The sequence below is a fragment of the Montipora foliosa genome, chromosome 4 (genome assembly GCF_036669935.1).
Source record: "Montipora foliosa isolate CH-2021 chromosome 4, ASM3666993v2, whole genome shotgun sequence".
In the NCBI taxonomy this organism is placed as follows: domain Eukaryota; kingdom Metazoa; phylum Cnidaria; class Anthozoa; order Scleractinia; family Acroporidae; genus Montipora; species Montipora foliosa.
Window position 1 is genome coordinate 25296504 of NC_090872.1, and position 21345 is coordinate 25317848.

General features: G+C 39.2%; 2 protein-coding genes and 1 long non-coding RNA gene across 10 annotated transcripts in view; 2 read left to right on the plus strand and 1 right to left on the minus strand.

Annotated features, from left to right (window-relative positions):
- LOC138000399 (uncharacterized) overlaps positions 1 to 5310 on the minus strand; it is an 8210-nt gene extending 2900 nt beyond the window's left edge. Inside the window, exons 1-4 of one of the 2 annotated variants that reach the window (XR_011123119.1) lie at positions 5178 to 5310; positions 4794 to 5006; positions 4241 to 4326; positions 3815 to 3929 (exon numbers count right to left, since the gene is read on the minus strand). This is a non-coding gene — a long non-coding RNA (uncharacterized lncRNA). Of the gene's footprint in view, positions 1 to 3814; positions 3930 to 4240; positions 4327 to 4793; positions 5007 to 5174 lie in introns of both variants that reach the window. The other variant, XR_011123120.1, reaches the window with a different exon arrangement.
- LOC138000398 (substance-K receptor-like) lies at positions 4981 to 9825 on the plus strand. 3 transcript variants are annotated; one of them, XM_068846779.1, is made up of 2 exons: positions 4981 to 7009; positions 7245 to 9825. In XM_068846779.1, the coding sequence occupies exon 1, from the start codon at positions 5016 to 5018 to the stop codon at positions 6045 to 6047; it is 1032 nt and encodes a 343-aa protein (XP_068702880.1). In that variant the 5' UTR covers positions 4981 to 5015; the 3' UTR covers positions 6048 to 7009; positions 7245 to 9825. The 3 variants fall into 3 exon arrangements, with proteins under 3 accessions (XP_068702880.1, XP_068702881.1, XP_068702882.1); XM_068846780.1 differs by having other exon boundaries at positions 4981 to 6558; XM_068846781.1 differs by having other exon boundaries at positions 4981 to 6339; positions 8956 to 9825.
- LOC138000397 (substance-K receptor-like) lies at positions 5747 to 18783 on the plus strand. Of its 5 annotated transcripts, none has more exons than XM_068846776.1 (2): positions 5747 to 5846; positions 17168 to 18783. In XM_068846776.1, the coding sequence occupies exon 2, from the start codon at positions 17203 to 17205 to the stop codon at positions 18259 to 18261; it is 1059 nt and encodes a 352-aa protein (XP_068702877.1). In that variant the 5' UTR covers positions 5747 to 5846; positions 17168 to 17202; the 3' UTR covers positions 18262 to 18783. The 5 variants fall into 5 exon arrangements, with proteins under 5 accessions (XP_068702877.1, XP_068702875.1, XP_068702876.1 ...); XM_068846774.1 differs by lacking the exon at positions 5747 to 5846 and adding an exon at positions 10827 to 11023; XM_068846775.1 differs by lacking the exon at positions 5747 to 5846 and adding an exon at positions 13535 to 13624.
- The last annotated feature ends 2562 nt before the right edge of the window (positions 18784 to 21345 follow it).

The window sequence follows — 21345 nt, forward strand, 5'->3', positions numbered from 1 at the left end:
ACAGGTACCCCAAGCTCGATATCTGAGCAGCTCTTTATATGATGACCTTTGCATTGTTACGTGACTCAAGCGATTTGCCTGTTTATAAGGATTTGTATGGGGAAAATAACGATTGTTTCTGTGACCTATGAAAATGTAGCGATTTAAATAAAAATCGTCTTACCTTACTTTAGTTGAGTGTTTTTTCCCTCCTGTGTGGTCTTTGAGCCGATTTACGGCCATTCCTGTCAGTTTTAGAGGAACCGGTTTGCTCCCTCTAATATACTAACCAAGGTTGGGTACTCTCACGAAGCAGTCGATCCGATCCGCCGAAGGAAAACAGCCGTAAATTCTCCAGCCGCTCCAGTCGCCTCGAAATTCCGGGTAGAGCATGGACGATAGTAAATTTTTCCTTCCGTGGTCTTTGCTTGGCGTCGAATCTTCACAGAGGCCGAATAAAACGTTGGCAATCTCTGAAAACTTTCCCGTTTTAGCCATCGAGAGAGGCTTTGTTCAAACTTCGCGTTACCCCAAAGATCAAAAGTTAGCTTAGCGACCCGGCCAGAGACTCCACTCCGGGTTAGAGACAGTCCTTTCCTCCCATCAAAAATTAATATCCTCGTACCCGGCAGTTCTCAATATTCGTTGTTGTTCATCTGTGAAACTAAAGAAAGACTTTAGCTGTAGGATTTCAAGGAAGTGAATTCAAGGAAGTGATTTTTGATGGGAGCAAAGGGCTGTCTCTAGCCCGGAGTGGAGTCTCTGGCCGGGTCGCTAAGCTAACTTTTGATCGTTGGGGTAACGCGAAGTTTGAACAAAGCCTCTCTCGATGGCTAAAACGGGAAAGTTTTCAGAGATTGCCAACGTTTTATTCGGCCTCTGTGAAGATTCGACGCCAAGCAAAGACCACGGAAGGAAAAATTAACTATCGCAGGAGCCCATCACCCGGAGCGTGCAACTTACCTATTTTCGTGCAACGGCGTTTTCAAAAGTAAGGTTATTTTTAGATTGAATTTCCCGCTAATGAGACTCCCACAAGAGCCCGATGACCAATTACAAGAAATTAAGCTAACGTCATAGGGTCACCGAACCGGAACTGCCTTTGTTTTTTGACCTAATTCGCGGACAGGGCTAGTCTAAAAATAAACCTACTTGTGAAAACGCCGTTTTACAGACGTTGTATAGAAGTTGCACTCTCCAGATGGGCTCCTGACTATCGTCCGTGCTCTACCCGGAATTTCGAGGCGACTGGAGCGGCTGGAGAGAATTTACGGCTGTTTTCCTTCGGCGGATCGGATCGACTGCTTCGTGAGAGTACCCAACCTTGGTTAGTATATTAGAGGGAGCAAACCGGTTCCTCTAAAACTGACAGGAATGGCCGTAAATCGGCTCAAAGACCACACAGGAGGGAAAAAACACTCAACTAAAGTAAGGTAAGACGATTTTTATTTAAATCGCTACATTTTCATAGGTCACAGAAACAATCGTTATTTTCCCCATACGTAACAATGCAAAGGTCATCATATAAAGAGCTGCTCAGATATCGAGCTTGGGGTACCTGTGGGCGCAGGAAAGCAAATTCACAACGAGGTTGAAATGTGACGCAAGACCGTTAAGCCTAACAAATGTAGAGATGACTATAGACGCATACATGTAAGACGGTAGATGTGCATTTTGCTAAATATGTTTACGGACCAGCTTATTAAAACAAGCGGTTGCAGTTTCGTAAATGCCTTTTCGCAACTTTCGAGAAACAGGCTACTACAGAGAAAGGAGAAACTTGAGTGTTTAGTTTTTGAATAAACCGTGGTGCTGCGTCGGAAATGAAACAGAGAAATTAACCTTTCGCTACGACGAAGGTCTAACGCTCGAAACGTCAGCTTTCAAATTTCTCTACGGTGGTCTATTTACCATACTGGTATAAACCAAGTTGATAAACCCCTTTTTCTGTTCCACTTCAGAGAAAGGCGGCGAAAGTTCCAAAATCTATTCCACTTGAAAGCCCACTCTTTTAACTGGGGATACTAGCGAGAGGAAGCTAAATTTTAAAGGAAGAGTGAAAAAGCAGGCAACAAACAATGCTGAAATAGATTAAAAATGCATAAAATAAAAGAGGCATTTTAGTAGAATATTTCATAATTTCTTCAAATATTGGATCAAATAAGTCAGAGAGATAAAGCACGTGTCAACGGATCACTGCATGACGAGAGGTTAAAACAAAGGAGCACTTGGATTTTAATCCGCAAACTGCAGTAGGAGGATTTGGAAGCTGGTCGCTTCTGTCTAAGCTATCGATCGGCATATCAAAAGGTGCCTTTATGTTGTCACGTACGATTTTACGAAGGAAACTCCATTAATTTAATAAAATGGTGATGACTTTTTCACTCATGTCACGGGCAACTAACAAGAGTTGAAACAGAAATATTGTTGCTCGGCCTTATCGCAGCTGCTTTGAAGTAATTCTTGCAGATTTCCTAGTATAGCAGGAAAATTAGGGATGAAAATCATCGAAAATAATTTTAAATGCTTGGATGATCGTGCCTGTGTGCCCTCTTTTTCATTTTTATCGCAGCTGCTTTGAAGTAATACGTATTTCGATGCAAATTTTCACCACTTCTAATCAAACAAGAGTTGTTTCGTGAGTGGACCATACAATCCAGTTTTATTGCGCTGTCGGCCCAAATACGTCAGGACAGTAGGTTCATAATCGGATTGCGTTAATATGCGAGATATTGGCTGGCGTAGATCTTCAACTCACGAATTCTTGCAGATTTCCTAGTATAGCAGGAAAATTAGGGATGAAAATCATCGAAAATAATTTTAAATGCTTGGATGATCGTGCCTGTGTGCCCTCTTTTTCATTTTTATCGCAGCTGCTTTGAAGTAATACGTATTTCGATGCAAATTTTCTCCACTTCTAATCAAACAAGAGTTGTTTCGTGAGTGGACCATACAATCCAGTTTTATTGCGCTGTCGGCCCAAACACGTCAGGACAGTAGGTTCATAATCGGATTGCGTTAATATGCGAGATATTGGCTGGCGTAGATCTTCAACTCACGAATTCTTGCAGATTTCCTAGTATAGCAGGAAAATTAGGGATGAAAATCATCGAAAATAATTTTAAATGCTTGGATGATCGTGCCTGTGTGCCCTCTTTTTCAACATTTTCCTTTTCATTTTATAGGAGGAGACCGTGTGAAAACGTCGCGTGTGATTAAAAAGGGAGTACAATACGGCAACTGATGTTAGGCTGTTGATTGTCATTTTAATGATAGTGATTTCACTACAAATTAGGTTTTTTTCAGTTAAATTGTGCATTTGAAAACCAGGACAGTCGAGGTTCCCACGGCAGTAAATTTTGCTTATTGGTAAACTTGTCGTGCTAATTGTTCTTAGCCTGTGATAGTATCCATCATCCCCCATGTGTTAAGAAATAATAAGGTCATAGAGATACTATGTGGACGTTCGCCATTGCGTAAAAGCCATGCTTAATCTCTGCAATTATTTTTAACCTTTACGTGAGTAGTATTCCACAAAACGGCCCTTTCATTCTCTGCTCTTATGCTCGATTCAATTGCCGACAAACGTAATAAGTATCCCGTTAACCTCGTTTTCTCTGGCCATGAGACCTGTAAGTTACGCCTATACTTGTTCCGTTCGCATTTCAATTTATGGTGCAAATACATGTGACAATCAGCACCCTCAATCTGTCACATTGTGCTCACAATGCTATTTCGAATCCCATTTCCCTGGCTTTCTTCATGCATTAATGAATCTGTAAACACGAACTGGAATATTCAAATATTTACCCCTGGTAAAATGCAACATGCCTACCTGTGTTTGTATTTTGATGGCATCCCCCGGTGCCTTTTCGACCTTCGATCGATAAGTACTTCAATGATATCTCAGCTAGGCTTTCCTCTAGTCTGTGTTTCTATAGTCCTATAATCTAGAAAAGTAGAGCACTAATATGTGAAGTCGAACGTTTTAACGCAATTTTGTTGCTATTTATTTTAAGTTTTAAAAATGAACAATCCGTTTTCAGAACAACAACCCTCTGGTTTGAAATGAATTAGATATTCTTGATGATGCTTTTCTTTGTCTTTCAGTGGTGTTATCATAGGCAGCAATGACATTATCGAATATTGTAAAGTAAATGTGTGGCTTATGGTTTTTTTTAATTTCGTGTGTTCCCGGAAACCTGTAAGCAACATTGGTACAATCTAGCATAAGAAATAAAGTCACCAAGAAATACGATACCCTTGACAGGTGACCATGCTAAACAAGGCCAATACCAGCAAAGCTTGGTTCCGACTTCTGTTTCCTTCTAACTCATTCAATTGTTCCTAAGAAAATTGAATCAACGCAGCACACCAGTACTTTATTTTTCATTCGTGTGATAACATTGACAAAGAAAAAAGACGTATAAGGTTGCGGAAATCGTAGATGCCTGGGCTATAAACAGCTGAAACTGATCGCTTTGATGGCCAAAGCGCTATTCTAGGCAAAGATAGAGAGTGCCAAATATATTCCTTCTTTCGCGGAGAAGTAATGTATAATTGCCCTTTTTCCTTCTCTTTTTCCTTTTTCTTGGTTTTCCGTTTTTGCGTACGTGATCATATCGACACAAAACAAACAAAAGATTGCATCAATTTTATTTGTGTTCTCAAACTACTTAGAACAGCACGGCACAAACACAAACAACGGTATAAGGTCAGTGAAGATTGACATAATTTACATTTCAGTCCAAATAAAATGGCCACAGGAATTAGCTTAATATTTTTTGTTTTTCTCTAACCGCTGGATTACTTACCGGTAGTTAAAGTTTACAATGTTTTGCATCAAATGCCAACAGGAAAAAAACCAAGATACATGCCCAAAGAAAAAAAAACCGGTGCAATACCGGGATGTTCAGGAATTAAATTGACATTTAAATGACTGGCAGGTCAGTAAATATCCATGACGAGATATAGAGGGCCATGCGCTGAAGGTAACTTTGTAAAACATTCCAATTCCAAGGCACAACCTGAAAAAGATGAATAACTCCAGCGTGAACGATTTGCATGAGTGTTCTCAAACTGCATCCGGGTTGATCGCCTCTTCGATTTTTTTTCTATGCATTGCATCGTTTGTAGGTAACATCATGATAGTAGTCACGTTTCTAAAGACCTCAAGCCTCAGAACAAGTACCAACTACCTCATAGTCAACATGGCGATCTCTGATCTGCTATCTTCTGCAACAAACTGGCCACTCGCGGCAACTGAGGGTTTACTTTCAAGAACGCTAGTGATTGGTGGATCCACGGCTACCTTCGCATGTAAAATCGGACATTTCTCCAGAGCTATATCGCAAGCTGTCTCTGTTGAGAGTTTACTGTTGATCGTTGTGGACAGATATATTGCTATAGTCCTACCCTTTCAGTCGATATTGATTACTAGACGATCACGATTTATTCTCGTGTCTTTAACTTGGATTTTCCCTCAATTTCTCTCCTTTCCTTTCTTTATCGCCAGTGAAGTGATTGAGGTTGATCACCAGACTGTTTGCAGAACTTTCGTTGCATGGAACGAAATTGAAAAATCTGTATTCTATGCTGCAGGTTTTTTACTATTATATGTCATGCCTTTTACAACGATGGTTTTCCTCTATTTGAGAATAATGAAGAGCCTACGGCAGGCGAGAACAGGGGTTAATGGGGAACAGAGAGAGATTCAGAGAACAAGGAATCATCAACAAAATCGAGTTGTAATGAAAGTTTTCGCATTGATATTTAGTTGCTTTGTGATCTGCTGGACACCTCTCTGTGTGTATATCGTACTCCACAAAACCTTTCCAAAGTCATTGTTCCCGAAAAACAGCTGTAAGGTATTTGTGTTATTGTTTTTCTACCTGTTTCCTTCTCTAAGCACCGTTGCTAATCCTGTTATTCTATTTGTAACTAGCTCGAGATTTTCAGGGGCACTGAAGCAAACATTTCATTGCTTCACTCCTAAATCTTCACCTTGGTGCAAAGGTCGACGTGTTTCAGCGGAAAACGATGTTATGAGAATCCAAGTATTAACGTAACACCAATTCCCGTGCTTCAGCATATACCTTTCAACTGATTACTTAAAATAAGTAACATTTACGTAGAAACAGGATGTTTAAAAACTGATTTGTTTTTCATAGCTTTTGAACCTGGCAAAAAAGGAGATCTCGAGCGGGCATCGGAACCCTGTTAACAAAGTACAGAGCTGAAGGCATCGACAAAAATGGTCGATGGCCACAGGAGTAAATAGAGTCATTTTAATTATTTTTTGTTCCAAGATAGTATATATGCTAAAACCTATAAACGTTTGTTTACATAGCTATAATGTAGGCGAATCGACACCGCGGCAAAATGAGTGCGCATGCTCCTCTTCGAACACATTTGATTCATTTGATTCGAGCTTTTGAGCTCTTTGTATTTGAGTTTATTCGGCGGAGAAGGAAAAGTTCTATTGGACCTTTTGATGATCAAGATCTCACGCTCAACAGCGACTCGACAGAAAAACTAAACAGTAGTTCCGAGTTGTTTCCAACGAGAAAGCCAAAAGAGGTAAGCTTATTTTAGGCATGAAACATTTATTTGTTTATGTCGTTTCCATGGAAGTTATCTTTGCCAAACCATGTTTGCTCGTGTTTCGGTCACACCGTTGAAGACATTTTTCGTTTACTGCTTTTCGCCCAAGGGCAATTCCTCTAAAAACGCGGAGGGTTTTGACAAAACAGAAGTTTTAACCTCTGACATGTGATACGAGAGCCATGGATTTTTATCTGTGACCTGGTTCTCCACAGCAAGAGCAATGGTTTGTATGCTGGATGGTGATGCTCTTTCTTTTCCAGCTCTTTGTTGCTTTGCAGGACACACCAGGTTGTGGTATGATTAAATTTAATTGATCTCTAGATTTCTGTTGATTTCATTGTCCCAGTCATCTGACCTGAAGAAATCTTGTGGAAAGTGTTGATATCTGGCTGGCTGTCATTTTGACTGTCATTACTTTCAAGATGTGAGCAACTGTTTTTATTTGCATTGTTAGACAAAACCTCTTATTAAGGAAGTCAGTTAAGTTGTTTAGTTTTTTTATAAAGGGATCTTTACAAATAGGGCACAGATTTCCATGTTTTTTTTAAGTATCTCAAGTGACATCTGTGCATGAAAATGACCAAGTGATAATAATATCATTGTTTTACTTTGATCAGTTTCCTGTTGTTTCTTAAACATGTCATTTATTCTTATTCCAGTGCTTAAGTCTAAAACTCTTCCTGGTGTGTGTGTGCTGATCTGGTCAAACCATGCATGGCAAGCAACATTCCAGATTGTTTTCAGAGATTGTGATGAGGATTTCAGCATTGAATATTTTATTGGTTTTGTGATGAAAAAAGCCAGGGTTGTTATTCATCTCTCATTTTTTCCTGCATGAGATCCTGCATGATGACAACAGTATTACTGCAAATTAAACATCACAGATGTGAGCATGTCAGTGATTAATACAAGATGGTTTCCAAACAGCTCTTCAAAATCGTCTAGAAAAGGGACGATAATTATTTACTTGCCACACCTTCTAAGTCAATGTTTGAGCAAGCAAATATAATTTGGTTTTTTAATTCAAGTAAACTGTCTTACTTTCATTAATACAGCTGTATGTTATTCTAGTCTTTCTCTTGCCTCTTGCTGAGCATGGGTTTGGATATTAACTTCTGAGAATGCTCCTACTTGTAATAGTCTTAATAATGAATATACGGTACTTACAACAATAAAATTAGAGAGATATTTGAGTTACTGTATATTGTGTTTTGTGGTAACACATACCATAGTAGTTGTTGTGGTTGTTGTTGTTGAAAAGAAATCAGATAGAGCCATTGTGGGTCTATCAATGGGTAGTGAAACTGGATCAGTTGTGCCTAATTAAATGTTAGAGTATGAAGCAGAATGCCTCTAGTCTTGCTGGATGTATGATTACATTCCTCTCTCAGTATCTTTACACACAGTGCAAAATTTAGCCTGGATTTTTGCTGGTGCAATGCATGCAAAAGTGAAATCAGTATTTTTCAAACACATGCAGGTGAATGGTTTCTTATTTCATTATCATGATTCTCATGTCTCCCCACCCTCATCCCAGCAAGGCTCTACAAGGTGATCGACAAAGCTGGAGAAAAAAATTACAGTTACCAGCCAGCTGCAGGAAAAATACTGGAAAAATATTTTCAACAATAGACCACTACCAAACTCCAAGTAAAAGGGAAACATCAAGTAGCATTGGAGTCAAATTTATACTTAGTTTCAAAACTTTTTTGATCCTCTCTTAAAATTAAGACTTATTTTCTTTATTTTATTGCCTCGCTCTTGTAAAAGTAACTAGTGTTGTAAAATATGAGAATGGAGGGCAGGTAAGTGACTTATCCAAGTTGCCGAATGAGTGGGATGCGGGCATGAAAAGAACTTAAGCTTACTTCTCACTTTCAAATGATTCCAATGAAACAAACAGACGATTTCCTCATTCAACAGGAGCAACATAAGCCATCTTCGCAGAAGGAATTATCATTCTGCCCTTGCAAAGATGTTTACCCGTCGTTTTCCTTCTCAGTGCACAGTTTTCCCCCCCCAGAGGTTTACTAACGCAGAGACCATCGCGACGAATAACCTTACGATCTTCGTCCTTTTGCTCTAGCGCTCGAATGCAAGGTAAAATTCTCCTGGTTTGAACTATAGTTTTTTGGTTTGAAAAGACACACGGAAGATTAGTGTTTCAGGAAGCTCTCTTCAAAATTTAAACCTTATCAAAGTAGTGTTGTCCTTATCATCGCAAAATGAAAACAAACACAGAGAATTTAAATTGCCGCCATTTTGCCGCGCTGTTGTTTCTATTGCAAATTTAATTGGTACCAGTCCCTCGCGCGTGGAAACGATTCGCGCGTGGCTCAAGCCTGCGCACTCATTTTGCCGCGGTGTCAGGCGAATCCAGAATATAAAATAGCGAGAAACACTTGGTTACCTGTTGTTAGGCAAATACACCTCCCGTCACTGATATTTTTTTTAATGCAGTGGACAAAAGGTCCACACATATATATATATATATATATATATATATATATATATATATATATATATATGTGCAATGTATTCTATTAACAAAATCTTATCATGTTAATGCAGTTAGCAGACAACCACATTTCGTCACACTGATAATCTATTTCAACTTTACTACACAGACAAATGCAATTCATTAGGTTTATTTTGGTTTCTTTTGGCCTCGCACCAGCAGCAGGCATGAACCACCTTCATGCGAAACTATAACAACAACTAACTATCTACAGGAAAGCGATTCCCTGTGACACCGCCGGTTACGAAAAACCAAAAAAAAAAAAACTGGAATCGTATTCCCCGAACCACTGGGGTGCCACGATCCCTCAGTGGTTAAAAGGGTCTCTAGTTACAAAACAATAGTAAATCATTAAAAGAAACAAAAGTTACACGGACTGATGCAGGCCTAGAAAGGCTCACCACGTGATGAACAAACACTTTACAGACAACCTGACACCCATCATGCCTTGCACCAATCGTGCAGACCCCTCTATTCCCGTGCCGTAGAAATATCAATTTCTGTCTTATTCGCACGCTCAACCGTCAGAGATTACATTTACACGCTCTCTCTTCAGTTTAGAACAACAGCAAAAAATACTAGATTTTTGCTGACGTTCTAAACTGAAGAGAGAGGGTGTAAAGATTATCAGTCAACGGCGGAAAATGTTGTGAAAGAGATTAGTGAACATGTAATTTCAGTTTTAGTTGTTGATTAAAATTGTTGGTTATTGTTTGCAAGGCTTGTTTGTTCAACTGCTGAGGTGTTTGATCACTGTAACTTGAACTGTATACACTAATGACGATTGATTTTGTACTTAATGCAGAAGCATAATTATTTCCATATACACTATATTGCTTTCTGGGGTTAGAAATAGGAGCTCTGCTTTTAGGCTTGGCTAAATCTATATTATATCTAAAATACGAACTCAGTGGGCTCTATTTGATTTCTGAAAAGTGATCAGCAGACTAAGGTGCAAATATAGAAAGAATTTTCTGGAGCGGATTTAGAGCCACCTTAATATTCTGATTGTGAGGATAGTGTGAATACGCTCCAGAGAATTCTTTCTTACCTAGCAAAGATACCAACAAGCTGAATTGAATCTTTATACAAACTCAAGAAAATTTGGTCAAGGAATGATGTCTTCGTGATGTTTGTCCTGTTAAGTCATGATTGTGGATAAATATTATCCATGAAATGAGAGTTGAATAGCTATTTTTTTAAACAAATAATTCACCAGAGGTCCATACAAATAATTAAGCCCATTTTCGACCTCGCTGAGTGACTGATCGAAAAAGTCATTATAGACTGTGCCCTTCATTCCATTTACAGTAAAATGAAGAAAATCAACCAAAACTTTAGTCGTCCTGGAGACAGCCGGTGGTCACTGGATTAAATTTGAAGTTTTAACGGCATATTTGCTTTAAAAGGACCAAGAAAGAGATTTTCTTGGCAAGTTTTTTTTAGGTAATTTCCCAAACCCTGAGCCCTTAGAGATTTTTATCCGCTGTTACGGAAACTGGATTTTACAACCCGGAACTGCTAACATCTTAAGGAAATATATTTTCTTGACTATTATTTTTTATCGGTAGATTGATGATACTCGAAACGAGTGGTTCTTGGACCAAATTTATGTCTCAACAGATTAAAAAAATGGGGCTGAATAAATATTTGGTACTAAAAACAGCTTATTCTGAAGAATTAGGGCAAGCTATCAAAATAGTCATTTATACACCTGTTACACACGTATGCAACTGTGTAATTAAGAAAGTTTCATGACTAAGGAAACAACTGTTACTCAATGACAGAGCTACAACTGTAGGCCTGCAACCAGTGACCGTTGGTTCGGGAGTCAGATTCGCTTATCGTTACACCACAGTCTCCGCATCAGTACAACGTTTTCTCTTTTCTTCAGAGCCAAACGGGACAAGAGAATGTAAGGTAAGAAAGCGAATCCTTCATATTTGGCCCTATTCTGGAGCTCTGTTTCCTATTGCAAAGTTATTTCAAGGACTACACCCTGTCATGCGTCAGTTTGGTGCGAAATCGGCGGGACCGCGCGCTCATAAGAAATCCAGATGAAATAACTCTCGTAACGTGGGCGAAATCTAAAAACTGGTAGCCCAAACACATGAAATTGCTGCGAACATTGTTGTTTATCGAGAACAGATTTATTATCGCGTGAACGTGAAACGGCAAACGGGAAACGCCAAGCTGCTGGTTTTCAGAAAAGTATGGTAATTCACTTATTGTAACTCGCTCCTCTCTTTTAAGAAGTTACTTGATTCCTGTAACTAACAAGAAAGAAATGAGCTTATATCAAAGTTAACAAGTTGCTTCCACCTTCGGCAAAATTACGCAATTTTTAGTGTGACGTTTCCCGTTAGTAGTAAACTCGGTGCAAAATCCCTCTTATTCGTGCGTAAAAGTACGAAGCGTTCGAGATTACGAGAAAAAATAATGAGGAAATTTGGGGAAAAGGGTGATTTCATTGCGTGGCTTTTACTATTCAGGAAAAACCGCCTATTGTCAATGTGACTTGAGTGTTATATCGGTTATACACTAAGGCATTTACACCATCCAGCGATTGGATGAACATAAGAACCAGTAATCTTCCATTTGCAACGACTGTATTGTCCCGAAAGACTTTGACAAATGGTTTTCAGTTCTTATTATAAAAAGTATAACCACAATACGTTCGATAGTTTAGTAAATAAAATGTTACTAATCAGAGACTTGTCACCATCTCTTAACATTCAATCGCATTCAATCGGCACCTAACTATTTAAGTGACACTGCTTAATTACTTATTCAATATGTTAATAGTCTCTGATCGTTTTATTCTTGAAAATGGTGTCATGAGGACGCCGAAACGTCTTTTATTAAGTTTTTACAAAATTAAATTTAGATTACAGCTAATACCGCATTTCGGATATTAAACATTCGTGAGAATTACCTGAACTCCAAAAACCTATAAAATTTGACAATGATCAAAGAATCTAAGTTTAGTGATAGGTCGAGGGATGGATTCGAACCGCTGAAAGCAGAGGTTGAAGTGCAAGAAACAATGCAAGTTCAAAACATTAAGATTGGATCGTTCGTCACTGCATTTTCAATGACTCCAGCTGGAGGCGAGGCTCCACCAGAAAGCATTCCGGTCGCTTCGGAGTTCATTCTCGCCGAAAGAACGATGCATCATGGTAAAAAGCTAGCAAAGCCAAAAGTGTTGATATTTTACAAAGATATGTCTTGAGTAAAGATCGTGATGAACTTCATTTAAGTTAATGCAGTAATGCTAGATAAGATTTTCATTATTGTTCCCAGGCATGTTGATTTTGCTTTTGTTTTTGAACATATGGACTATTAGGAGTTTGCATCCAGAAGCCAGGTTATCTCGGACAAAAACTTTTGAATGAAAAACGCTCGCAGGTAGAACCTGGGAATGCCCGGTGGCTAAAAAAGGACAAAATGGGATCGGCGATGAATTCGGCCATGAGTCAGTTAACAGTTCTGTTACATACGTTCCAAGTTCAGCTCAATATACGAGCAGATTTTTCATTCAACTTGGCATTTTAAAATATCCCCCAAACATCGCATAAAAATTAGAATAGAGTTGCACAGAGCAATTCTGAGGATAAATATAACTATTGAAATAAACCAATGTCCTGTAATGCCAGGGGCCTACATTTCCAGATAATGGCTCTATAGTCGCAAAGGAAATGAATATTTGTCATTGATCACGATAATGATCATGATAATGTACACCCTGATGTTGTTTCCTGTCGTTTTACTGACATGAATGGTTATTTCTCCAGCAACTCGCACGCTCTTGCAATACAGTCCTTTTTTAAGATAACGTAACTCATATTCCGAAAATATATGTATGCCCTTTCCTACATCTGCAAATAAAAGCCCCACCCCCCGGGGAGAGGGGACCTGTGTTATAGGGAGTTGTTTTAATACAAAGTAAATTGAATGGAATCGGTATAAATGGTGTTGTGGTATTCAGGTCACTCTGTTCTATTCCAATTGTTCAAGAGCATTGATCATCAATAATCTCTTGTTAACTTCTACTAAGTTAATCATACTCACGTTGAAAAATTGCTAGCCGGACAAATTTGCCTCTACAACAGCCCAGGTGATTTTGAAACTCTAATGAAAAATATAGTCCTTTAGGCTTAATTTTGGAATTGTACCTATAGCCCGGGTTGTAAAATTAACACAAATTCGTGTCTTTATGCACCTTTAATAGAGTGCGCTCTTTTTCCTTCTAAGAACCTGTGACTTATTTTTTTACATGAAAAAAACACTACGTAGACATTTATGCTTACAACCCCCTTTAAGACTGAGACCTATCATGTAAGCTGTACTCCCATGTATTGGCTTAAATAAGAATATGTAAATTAAGGTGTATTATATCAATGACGTTTTTTTTTTTCGATCACCAAGATCGGATTTTCGAAGGTGTGACACGCAATCTTGCTCTGTCAGTGATACGTTTGTAGAACCCGTTCCAGATTTAACTGGAATGATCTGGTGCAGGTAGGTTTAATTTCTTTTCATTGAGGCTATTGATTTTCGCTGCAATTCTTTAACTCTAGGATGTGATATTTTCATTTACCAACGCACTTTTTAAGCATGTGTCATCCTGTTATAGCTCAGAATTCATCAAAACTCTGTCGGTCCACGACTGCTATAAATTTAAGAACTACCAAACATCAAACTGATGAATTCCCTTGTTGTCCAGTACTTTTACCACCGAACTATGTACAGGAAGGTTGAAGGTTAAATGATAATAATTTTGCCCGCTTTGCTGTTTGCCAATACCGGAAAACGTGAATTTAAAAAAAAAGTTGTTTTCCACCAAGATTTTCAAGCTCAGCTTTTCTGGCTTTTCTCAGTTAAAAGTTAATGATTAACTTTTAACTGAGAAAAGCTGAGATTCAAAACTGATACCTGAGGAATTTAAAGTTAAAATTATTTGAGTGGAGGTAAACTGTCAAACGATCACGATAACAGAGCTTGGATTCGTGGGCCGTTATATGTGTTGAAGGAAATCCTATAAAGGGTGAGAAGACATTTAACTGACACTCTCCGTTAACGGGAAAGTACGGCCTAGAAAAAGTTTTTTTGAATCGAAAGTTCTTTACCTTTATTGTCGTACTTGACCACTCATTTGGGCTTAATAATGTGTTTAAATAGCCAACAATAACGCTTCAAAAATAGACAATTTTGAATTGAAATTCGCCATGTTTGTTTTTGTGTATGCAAACGAGGCTATGACGTAGCAATAGTCAAGGATTTCTCCGGATGACTAGATGTACTTGATATAAGCAAGGAATATACAGGTGATGGGAGCGATAATTTGTTGACTTGAATCTTAATCCAGAGGGTAAACTGTATTGATATTGGCTCCTAGACTATCACAACAGATTTACCTCGTCATCATCCGAGTCATGTCCTTTATTTAAACACGATAGGGTTTAAAGCTCAGAGCTTGTGGGGTCGTGTGAAAATAATTACAATATGAAGCTATATTAAAATACGGATAACATTACTTACAGATCGCAACTACTATAGTAAAAGATAAAAAAGAGAAAATAATTAATTTCTAGGCTAATAGATATTCAAAAGTTCACATATTAACATCTAAATAAATAGACTGCAGCAATTAAGGTATAAAATATAAAATGTTTGAAAGCATTTAAAATCTTGATAGTGCCTAGGCAGCGTCTGGACCGACTGTGCGCTAAAATCAAGTTCCTTAAAATATAAATCCTTCTTCACTTTACGATAAAAATCAGTACGCTGGCCCGTAAAATGAGTCGAGATAGCGTTCCAAAGGATAGCGTCTCTATAGCTTATAGAGTTTTTAAGAAACTTTGAATTAAAACGGGGGACGATTATGTTAGTACTCCTCCTATTAAAAGTTGTATGCAGTGCAAGGTTTATTAGTCAAGTACGAAAGAGCCGCAGGTGCCTCACCTATAAACACGCTATGAAATAATTTAATTTTTCGAAATTTATAATAAAAGATTAAACAGGGTTTTATGTGGGATATATTCAGGAGTTTTACAAAGGGAAAGAGAGCTTGCAGTGCTATCCCGCGCTCATTTATTGCTGTGAAATAAACGCTAGCTGTTTGCCGTTACCATCCAATGGTAAGAGTAAATCGTTTCAGTAGTTTCTATAAAGATAACAAAATTTAACTACATTTCATGTTAAATTTATTTTACTGCCTGAAAAAGCGCATAACAGTGAAAGTCGTCTATATATTGCTTGGTTCAGTTTTCTCGCTCCAATATAATGATGTTTTCGACTGGTGGACTGAGATTTATGTATGAAGCGAATGTCACCAAGACCAATATTCATGTACCTGAAGATCTCGCTTGAAGTCTTTCTTGGTAAAGTGACAGACTAGAACAGACAATATAGCAGTCAGGTTTTCAGGTTTGAGGAATCCATCCCCACGTTTTATTTTCGCTGGTCAAGTTTTCTTTAATTTTCATTTTCGGGGTGGAAGCTTCGGTTTTTTTTTTTTTGATATGTGTGCTCAAGTCAAGACATGTGTCTAGTTTCAGTCCCCTCGAAAGCGTACTTGAGCAGATCAAAACACACCCCAACAGCGGTAATTGTTGTTGTGAAAACGCCTTGTTATGTGTATTCAGTGTATTGAGCAACATCTGAAAGGTTGTGAAAGCGAACAAACACGTTTGCTGAAGCATCAAAGACGGCTGTCCCAGAAGTAAAAGATTTAAAAAGAAAAGAAGGTACGCTCGTCGAATATTTATATGTCGAATGTTCAAGGTTTATTTCTTGTTTAGATTTGCTCTGGCTGATTTTTTTCGGCCTAGTTTGATTGACTAGAGCATCTGACTTGACTTTCTGTCGCACTTATGGCCTACTTCGCCTACTACATATTGAAGCCCAAGATCGTTTACCATACATAGCTCATCTTACATTTGCATTTCTTGGAGCAGAAAGGTCACACAACATTGAGAAAGTGATAGGAAAACGAGGAAGTTGGTGTAAGGTCGAACTCGTTTGTTGACTATTGCTACATCATAACAGGGTCGTTCTCCAAGTCACGAAAGAGGCATCTTCAAAGTGCTCTTGTCACATCTTAACAGGGAACTGGACAAAACGGCAATTATTTTCGAATTCCTTGGGAAAAGTTTTAATAATTTAGAGAAACTTTTCTAGACCGTGAGCTACTCAACTAGCTTCCGATCAATACTCAACACTTTATATAATTATACTGTAAGGATTCGACTGAGGTGTTAGCTGTCACTGACTGCTCGAATCCTTCCTTCCTTGAAGGTTAATTGTGTCAGCCGATCCTATGTCAAATATCACCTGACAAGCGAAACAAACTTCCGCAGTTTCCACATTTAGCCTATCTCCCTTCCTGGCCAGAGCCCGTTTACAAAGTCTTTCCATTACTTTTTACTCCGGCTTCGACAAGGTCCTTCCGGTATAACACTGCGTCAGAATTATACTGAGCGGCGAGGAGAGTCAAAGCCTAGCCTGAAAAGGCCACAGGTAGCCTACACTTTGCTCAAAAGATTTCCTATTAAGTTCACAGTATCTCAGTGTCTTTTTAATGTTACAATCCAGTTCAATTCCGTAGTCCAAAGTCCAAAGTAGGAGAATCGAGAAAAAAAGAAGAAGAGTCAGAGCCGAATCCTATATTTTTCTCCTTCGAACAAAGTAAAATTTATAAAGAAAACTGTTACAAAACAACTGATGAACAAAGGAGATTTTCAAAAGGAAAGGACGGGTTTTAAACACTGGCTAATCCATACATTACTAAGAGTATTTATCGCAAAATCTGTAGTTTGTATTTTTTTTTTAATTTCCGTATAATTAGAACTTCCGTTCTGGAAATATCAGAGAATCGTACTAATTGCACCGCACGTTTGTAAATCCCTCTTAAAACCATACGCAGAGATACATTTAGAGACAAAGGGAGCCCATCCTGACGACGAACAGTTTTTGGTCTTTTAACACTTGCTCCATCCCTGTAACGAAGTTCTCCAAACGAAAATTCACTTGTTGATGAACTTCGATACTTTTGGTCAACAGATGAGAATTCCAGAAGTTCCACATTACAGGAAACCATGAACAGCTCCTCACAAAGAGATTACAGAGATGATGCCGCATGCACGTTCGATGTTTCTACATTCTTCATCACAACCTTGTCAGTGATAAGTTTGGCATCCATTGTCGGAAACATCTTCGTTATTACTGCAGTGTACAGAACGCCAGTCCTCAGAACAAGTACAAACTATTATTACGTTAATATGGCGGTATCTGATATTACATTTTGTCTCGTGACTTGGCCATTTTTCTTGACTGGAAAGATATTTATCAGCAAGGGAAGCGCCAACGAAGTTTCTATGGTCACTTATGCTTGCAAAACGTCATCGTATCTGAGAATGGCATCATATTCAGTCTCACTTGGCTCCTTGGTTTTGATCGCTGTCGACAGATTCGTTGCAACTGTATATCCTTTCAAAGTTCACTTACTCTCGAGAAAATTAAGAGTAGTTTTAATTTCAACAACATGGCTGTTCTCGCTGTCCTCTTGTTTTCCCTTCTTCTTTTTTTCCAGCGTATACAGTGGCGGTGAATTGTCGTACTGTAAATATTGGAGGAATGGTAAAACAACCGTAATTGTTATCTCCGTCGGTATAATCTTTGCTACTTTTGCACCTCTTTGTACAATTATCATTTTGTATCAACGTGTCATGCGAGTATTACAAAGGAAGCCTATCCAAGAATCCAGCGCGCAGGGCAGCAACCCAGTACAATGGAGGAACAAGACTCGTAGAAAGACCATGTATTTGTTCATCCTGATCGTTGCCGTGTTTTTCGTTTGTTGGATATGGCCTTACGTAATATTAGTTTTGGAAATCTTTTCACCTGAACTGTTTCTCAAGGATCATTGCCACTGGATTGACAGTTTTGCTTTTATCGTGTTTCCAACGCTCAGCACAGTCATGAATCCAATTATTTTGTTTTCATTAAGTTCTAGGTTTCGTGACGCATTGCCCACATGCACTTTACTTCCAATTTCATGCAAACCTTGTTGTAGGGCTAGGAGTTTGTCACCTTATCAATCACGTGAAGGCCCCGTGCATCTGGTAGCTATATATGAAAACGTTGCAAAGCCTTAACTTCTTTAAACAATCACTGTGACATATACTTCAAGTCACATGACTTATTGGCGGTTCGTTGTAGAGGGGAGCGACCATATTTGTATGTGCTGCGTTCTGTCAGTCAATAAACATGATAATGACAAGAGAGGCAAAAATTCCAACAAACCAATCACATCTCGAAGCAAATGCGCGCAGCTGCTTAGCGCTGGAAAGGACGTTCACGGAGAGGTTGGAATGTGACGCAAGACCATGAAGCTTATCAAACGTAGGATTGATTATAAATGAATGTACGTGTATGTCCATGTTCTCAAAATTATTCAACCTCTGAGCAATTTTACAAAAACTGCAGAATGTAGAAAAATCTGAAATTGTTGTTACACTGCAAGGCACAAGGAGATCAATGCAAGAGCAACAAAAACAACAAATTCCACAGAACCTGTTCTCAGTGCCCTATGTTTATATTGCTTGACTTATAGCGGACTCAGGCGCGCGAAGCGCGCCAGCGGAGCACCATGGGTAAGATTTTTTGATAAATCTAGCAATGCGAGAAATTTTGTTATGACGTCATGTACGTTTGTCCGCCCGTACAGACTGTCGGGGTGGAGGTGGAGAGGCAAGAGAGCCTCTGGGGACGGAAGCTTTTGGGCAATTTTCCTTGGCGGGAAATCGCGTGGCAACGTTGGCAACTCGCGTTTTTCTGGCGGGAAGTCATATTAGTGACGAGCAGACGGGATAAAAAGCAGAAAAGAGCACGAGAGAAGAGGCGACAAAATTTGAGAAATTTAAGCGAAGAAAACCTTGGGAGAAGCCGAGGAGGGAGATGAATAGAAAATTTCAATGAAAATCACCGTAAAGCTTAGAGAAATTCAGCGAGAAACAAAAGACTTATTTATAACGGTTAGCTTTCAGGTAATGTTTTCCTTCCTAATAACAAAGAGGGCAAAATTAGTCGCTGCGCGACTCGGGCAATTTCAGCAACTTCTGAAAACACGCGTGATATTAATCCTTAATTTTACTCGGCCCCATGCGATTACCTATACTAATATATGCCTCACTGCCTCACATATTTTGTAAGACTCGCTAAAAACCAAGAAGGCCTGAAAACATTTATAATTCCGTGTTGACAGATTCTGACATATGTCATGATCAACAATCACATTTATAGGCTTCTTGTGTGAAATGGATGTCCAGTCGTGTGCTGGTTTGTTTGACTGTGAAATTGCACAGCCGAGGTGCTTTTAAAGTACGTGAAAGAATTCCAAACGCGCGTAAAGTGCGAGTACAACGTAACCGACTTTGAAGACGACCTAGCAAACTCAGTTGTATACAGAAGTACGCCGCTGCATGGCCATTGACTACCTGAAGATTTTGGCCCAAAGTGTCTCAGAACCCGGCAAAGATATAAAAGGCATGGATACCAGCGAGTATGAAGAATACCGAAAAGAATTAGAAGCCGAGCGATGACGCTAGCCTCATCCCAGGGGAGACCCTTGCTTGTCGAGTTTGCATGCAGTAATGGAGGCCTATGTTTTGATCCTTCTGGTAGGGTGACCCTCCTAGGAGGGTGACCCTGTCGCCATGTAAACAGGCCCGAAATCTGTATATTAAGATGTAGTAAATGTTTATGGCCATAATCTGCTGGTTTCACTCAGGAAAGTCTCCTTACTTGTTTTGTGAGTTGGGCTTTGTTTAGACTAGATGCTTTTGAGAAACATGCGGAATAGAACTGAATAGTGCATGGCATTGATACATTCGTATTGTCATTTAGCCGTTAAAAGACGATCGTTACAGGCAGTCGAAGTAAATTCTTTTATTTTTTGTCAAGCATTTATTAGTCTTAGACGTAAGGTTCATGTTTACGGAAATAGTGCGACAAAGTTGTGCTCAAGTATTATTGTATGTTTTCAATGTAAGGACATTTTCGTATCCATGCGTGAAATGAGAATAAGCCGGTGATCGAAATCTGGTTTCTTTCCGTTTATTTGTTCAGTATTTATGACTACAGTGAAACTTCGATTGACGAAGTGTCAAGGGACTGTGGCAGTCAGTTCATTATATGGAGATTTCTTACATGAAAACCTCGTTAGAACAAAGTTTGAGAACGAAGTCACAGACCAATGTTGATTACCCCACCGAAAGCAGACATGTTTCACAATCCTTATCTCGAAATTCCGCTTTTTATCTGCCCGGCATGACGTGCAAAGTTATCAAAACTAATTGGACCCACGACCGTGATGTGAGAGGCATGGGTCTATTCTGGAGTTTACGTCACAAAACTGCTTAAGTATGCGATGCAATATTTCTTTGAAAACAGGAATGCAAAGCAGTTTGTGAAGTAAAGAGTATAGACCCATGCCTCTCACATCACGGTCGTGGGTCCAAGCTACTGCTAGTTCTGCCAAGTTTACCTGGCTTGCACGGCACAGAAAAAAGCGAAATTCTGGGTAACAATGCTGCACATATTTTTATTTTTAATTTGGAGTTTAGGTGCACTTAAAGTGGCACCAGAATCCAGTTCAGTATTTGTGCCCGGCCGAGAGGCCCAAATGTAAAAAAACAATTTCAAGCTTACCAACTTCAGTTCATGCAGCCAAATACAAAATAAGGGGCACTCGAGCCCAATCCAGTATCCGTGCCCGGTGTCACAGGGATGTGGACCCCCTTTCGCGGATTTGGACCCCCCAGAAAATAAGCGTTCTTTTGATTTAAAAAATATGAAAGTTAAAGACAACCCACATCTTTAAATCCATATTAAGTCGATAGACCACATTAAATCAAGATTGCATATTAACGTAAATTTTAACGAACTTTTCTCGAGTCTTGTCACGACCGAAGTGTCCTGCAAGTTTGTCTGAGTGAAATGCACATGACATTTCCACCGAACCCCGAGAGCCGCGAGCGCAAAACATATAAAGCCCGCCGCACACGGTGAGGGAAGAGCTGAGCAAACTGCCTCGCGAGGCGGTTTGCTCAGCCGTTTCCTCACGTGTGCGGGGAAATTGCCGGTGCGAAATTCGCCGCACGAGGGCTGTGAGGATAAACTAAAAACAGGGTTGATATTTTTGGCCTCGCGAGGCAAATTCCTCACTGTGTGCGGCCATC

Coding starts and splice junctions, on each gene's coding strand:
- LOC138000398 (XM_068846779.1), top strand. CDS start 5,016: ATGAATAACTCCAGCGTGAACGATTTGCATGAGTGTTCTCAAACTGCA.
- LOC138000397 (XM_068846776.1), top strand. CDS start 17,203: ATGAACAGCTCCTCACAAAGAGATTACAGAGATGATGCCGCATGCACG.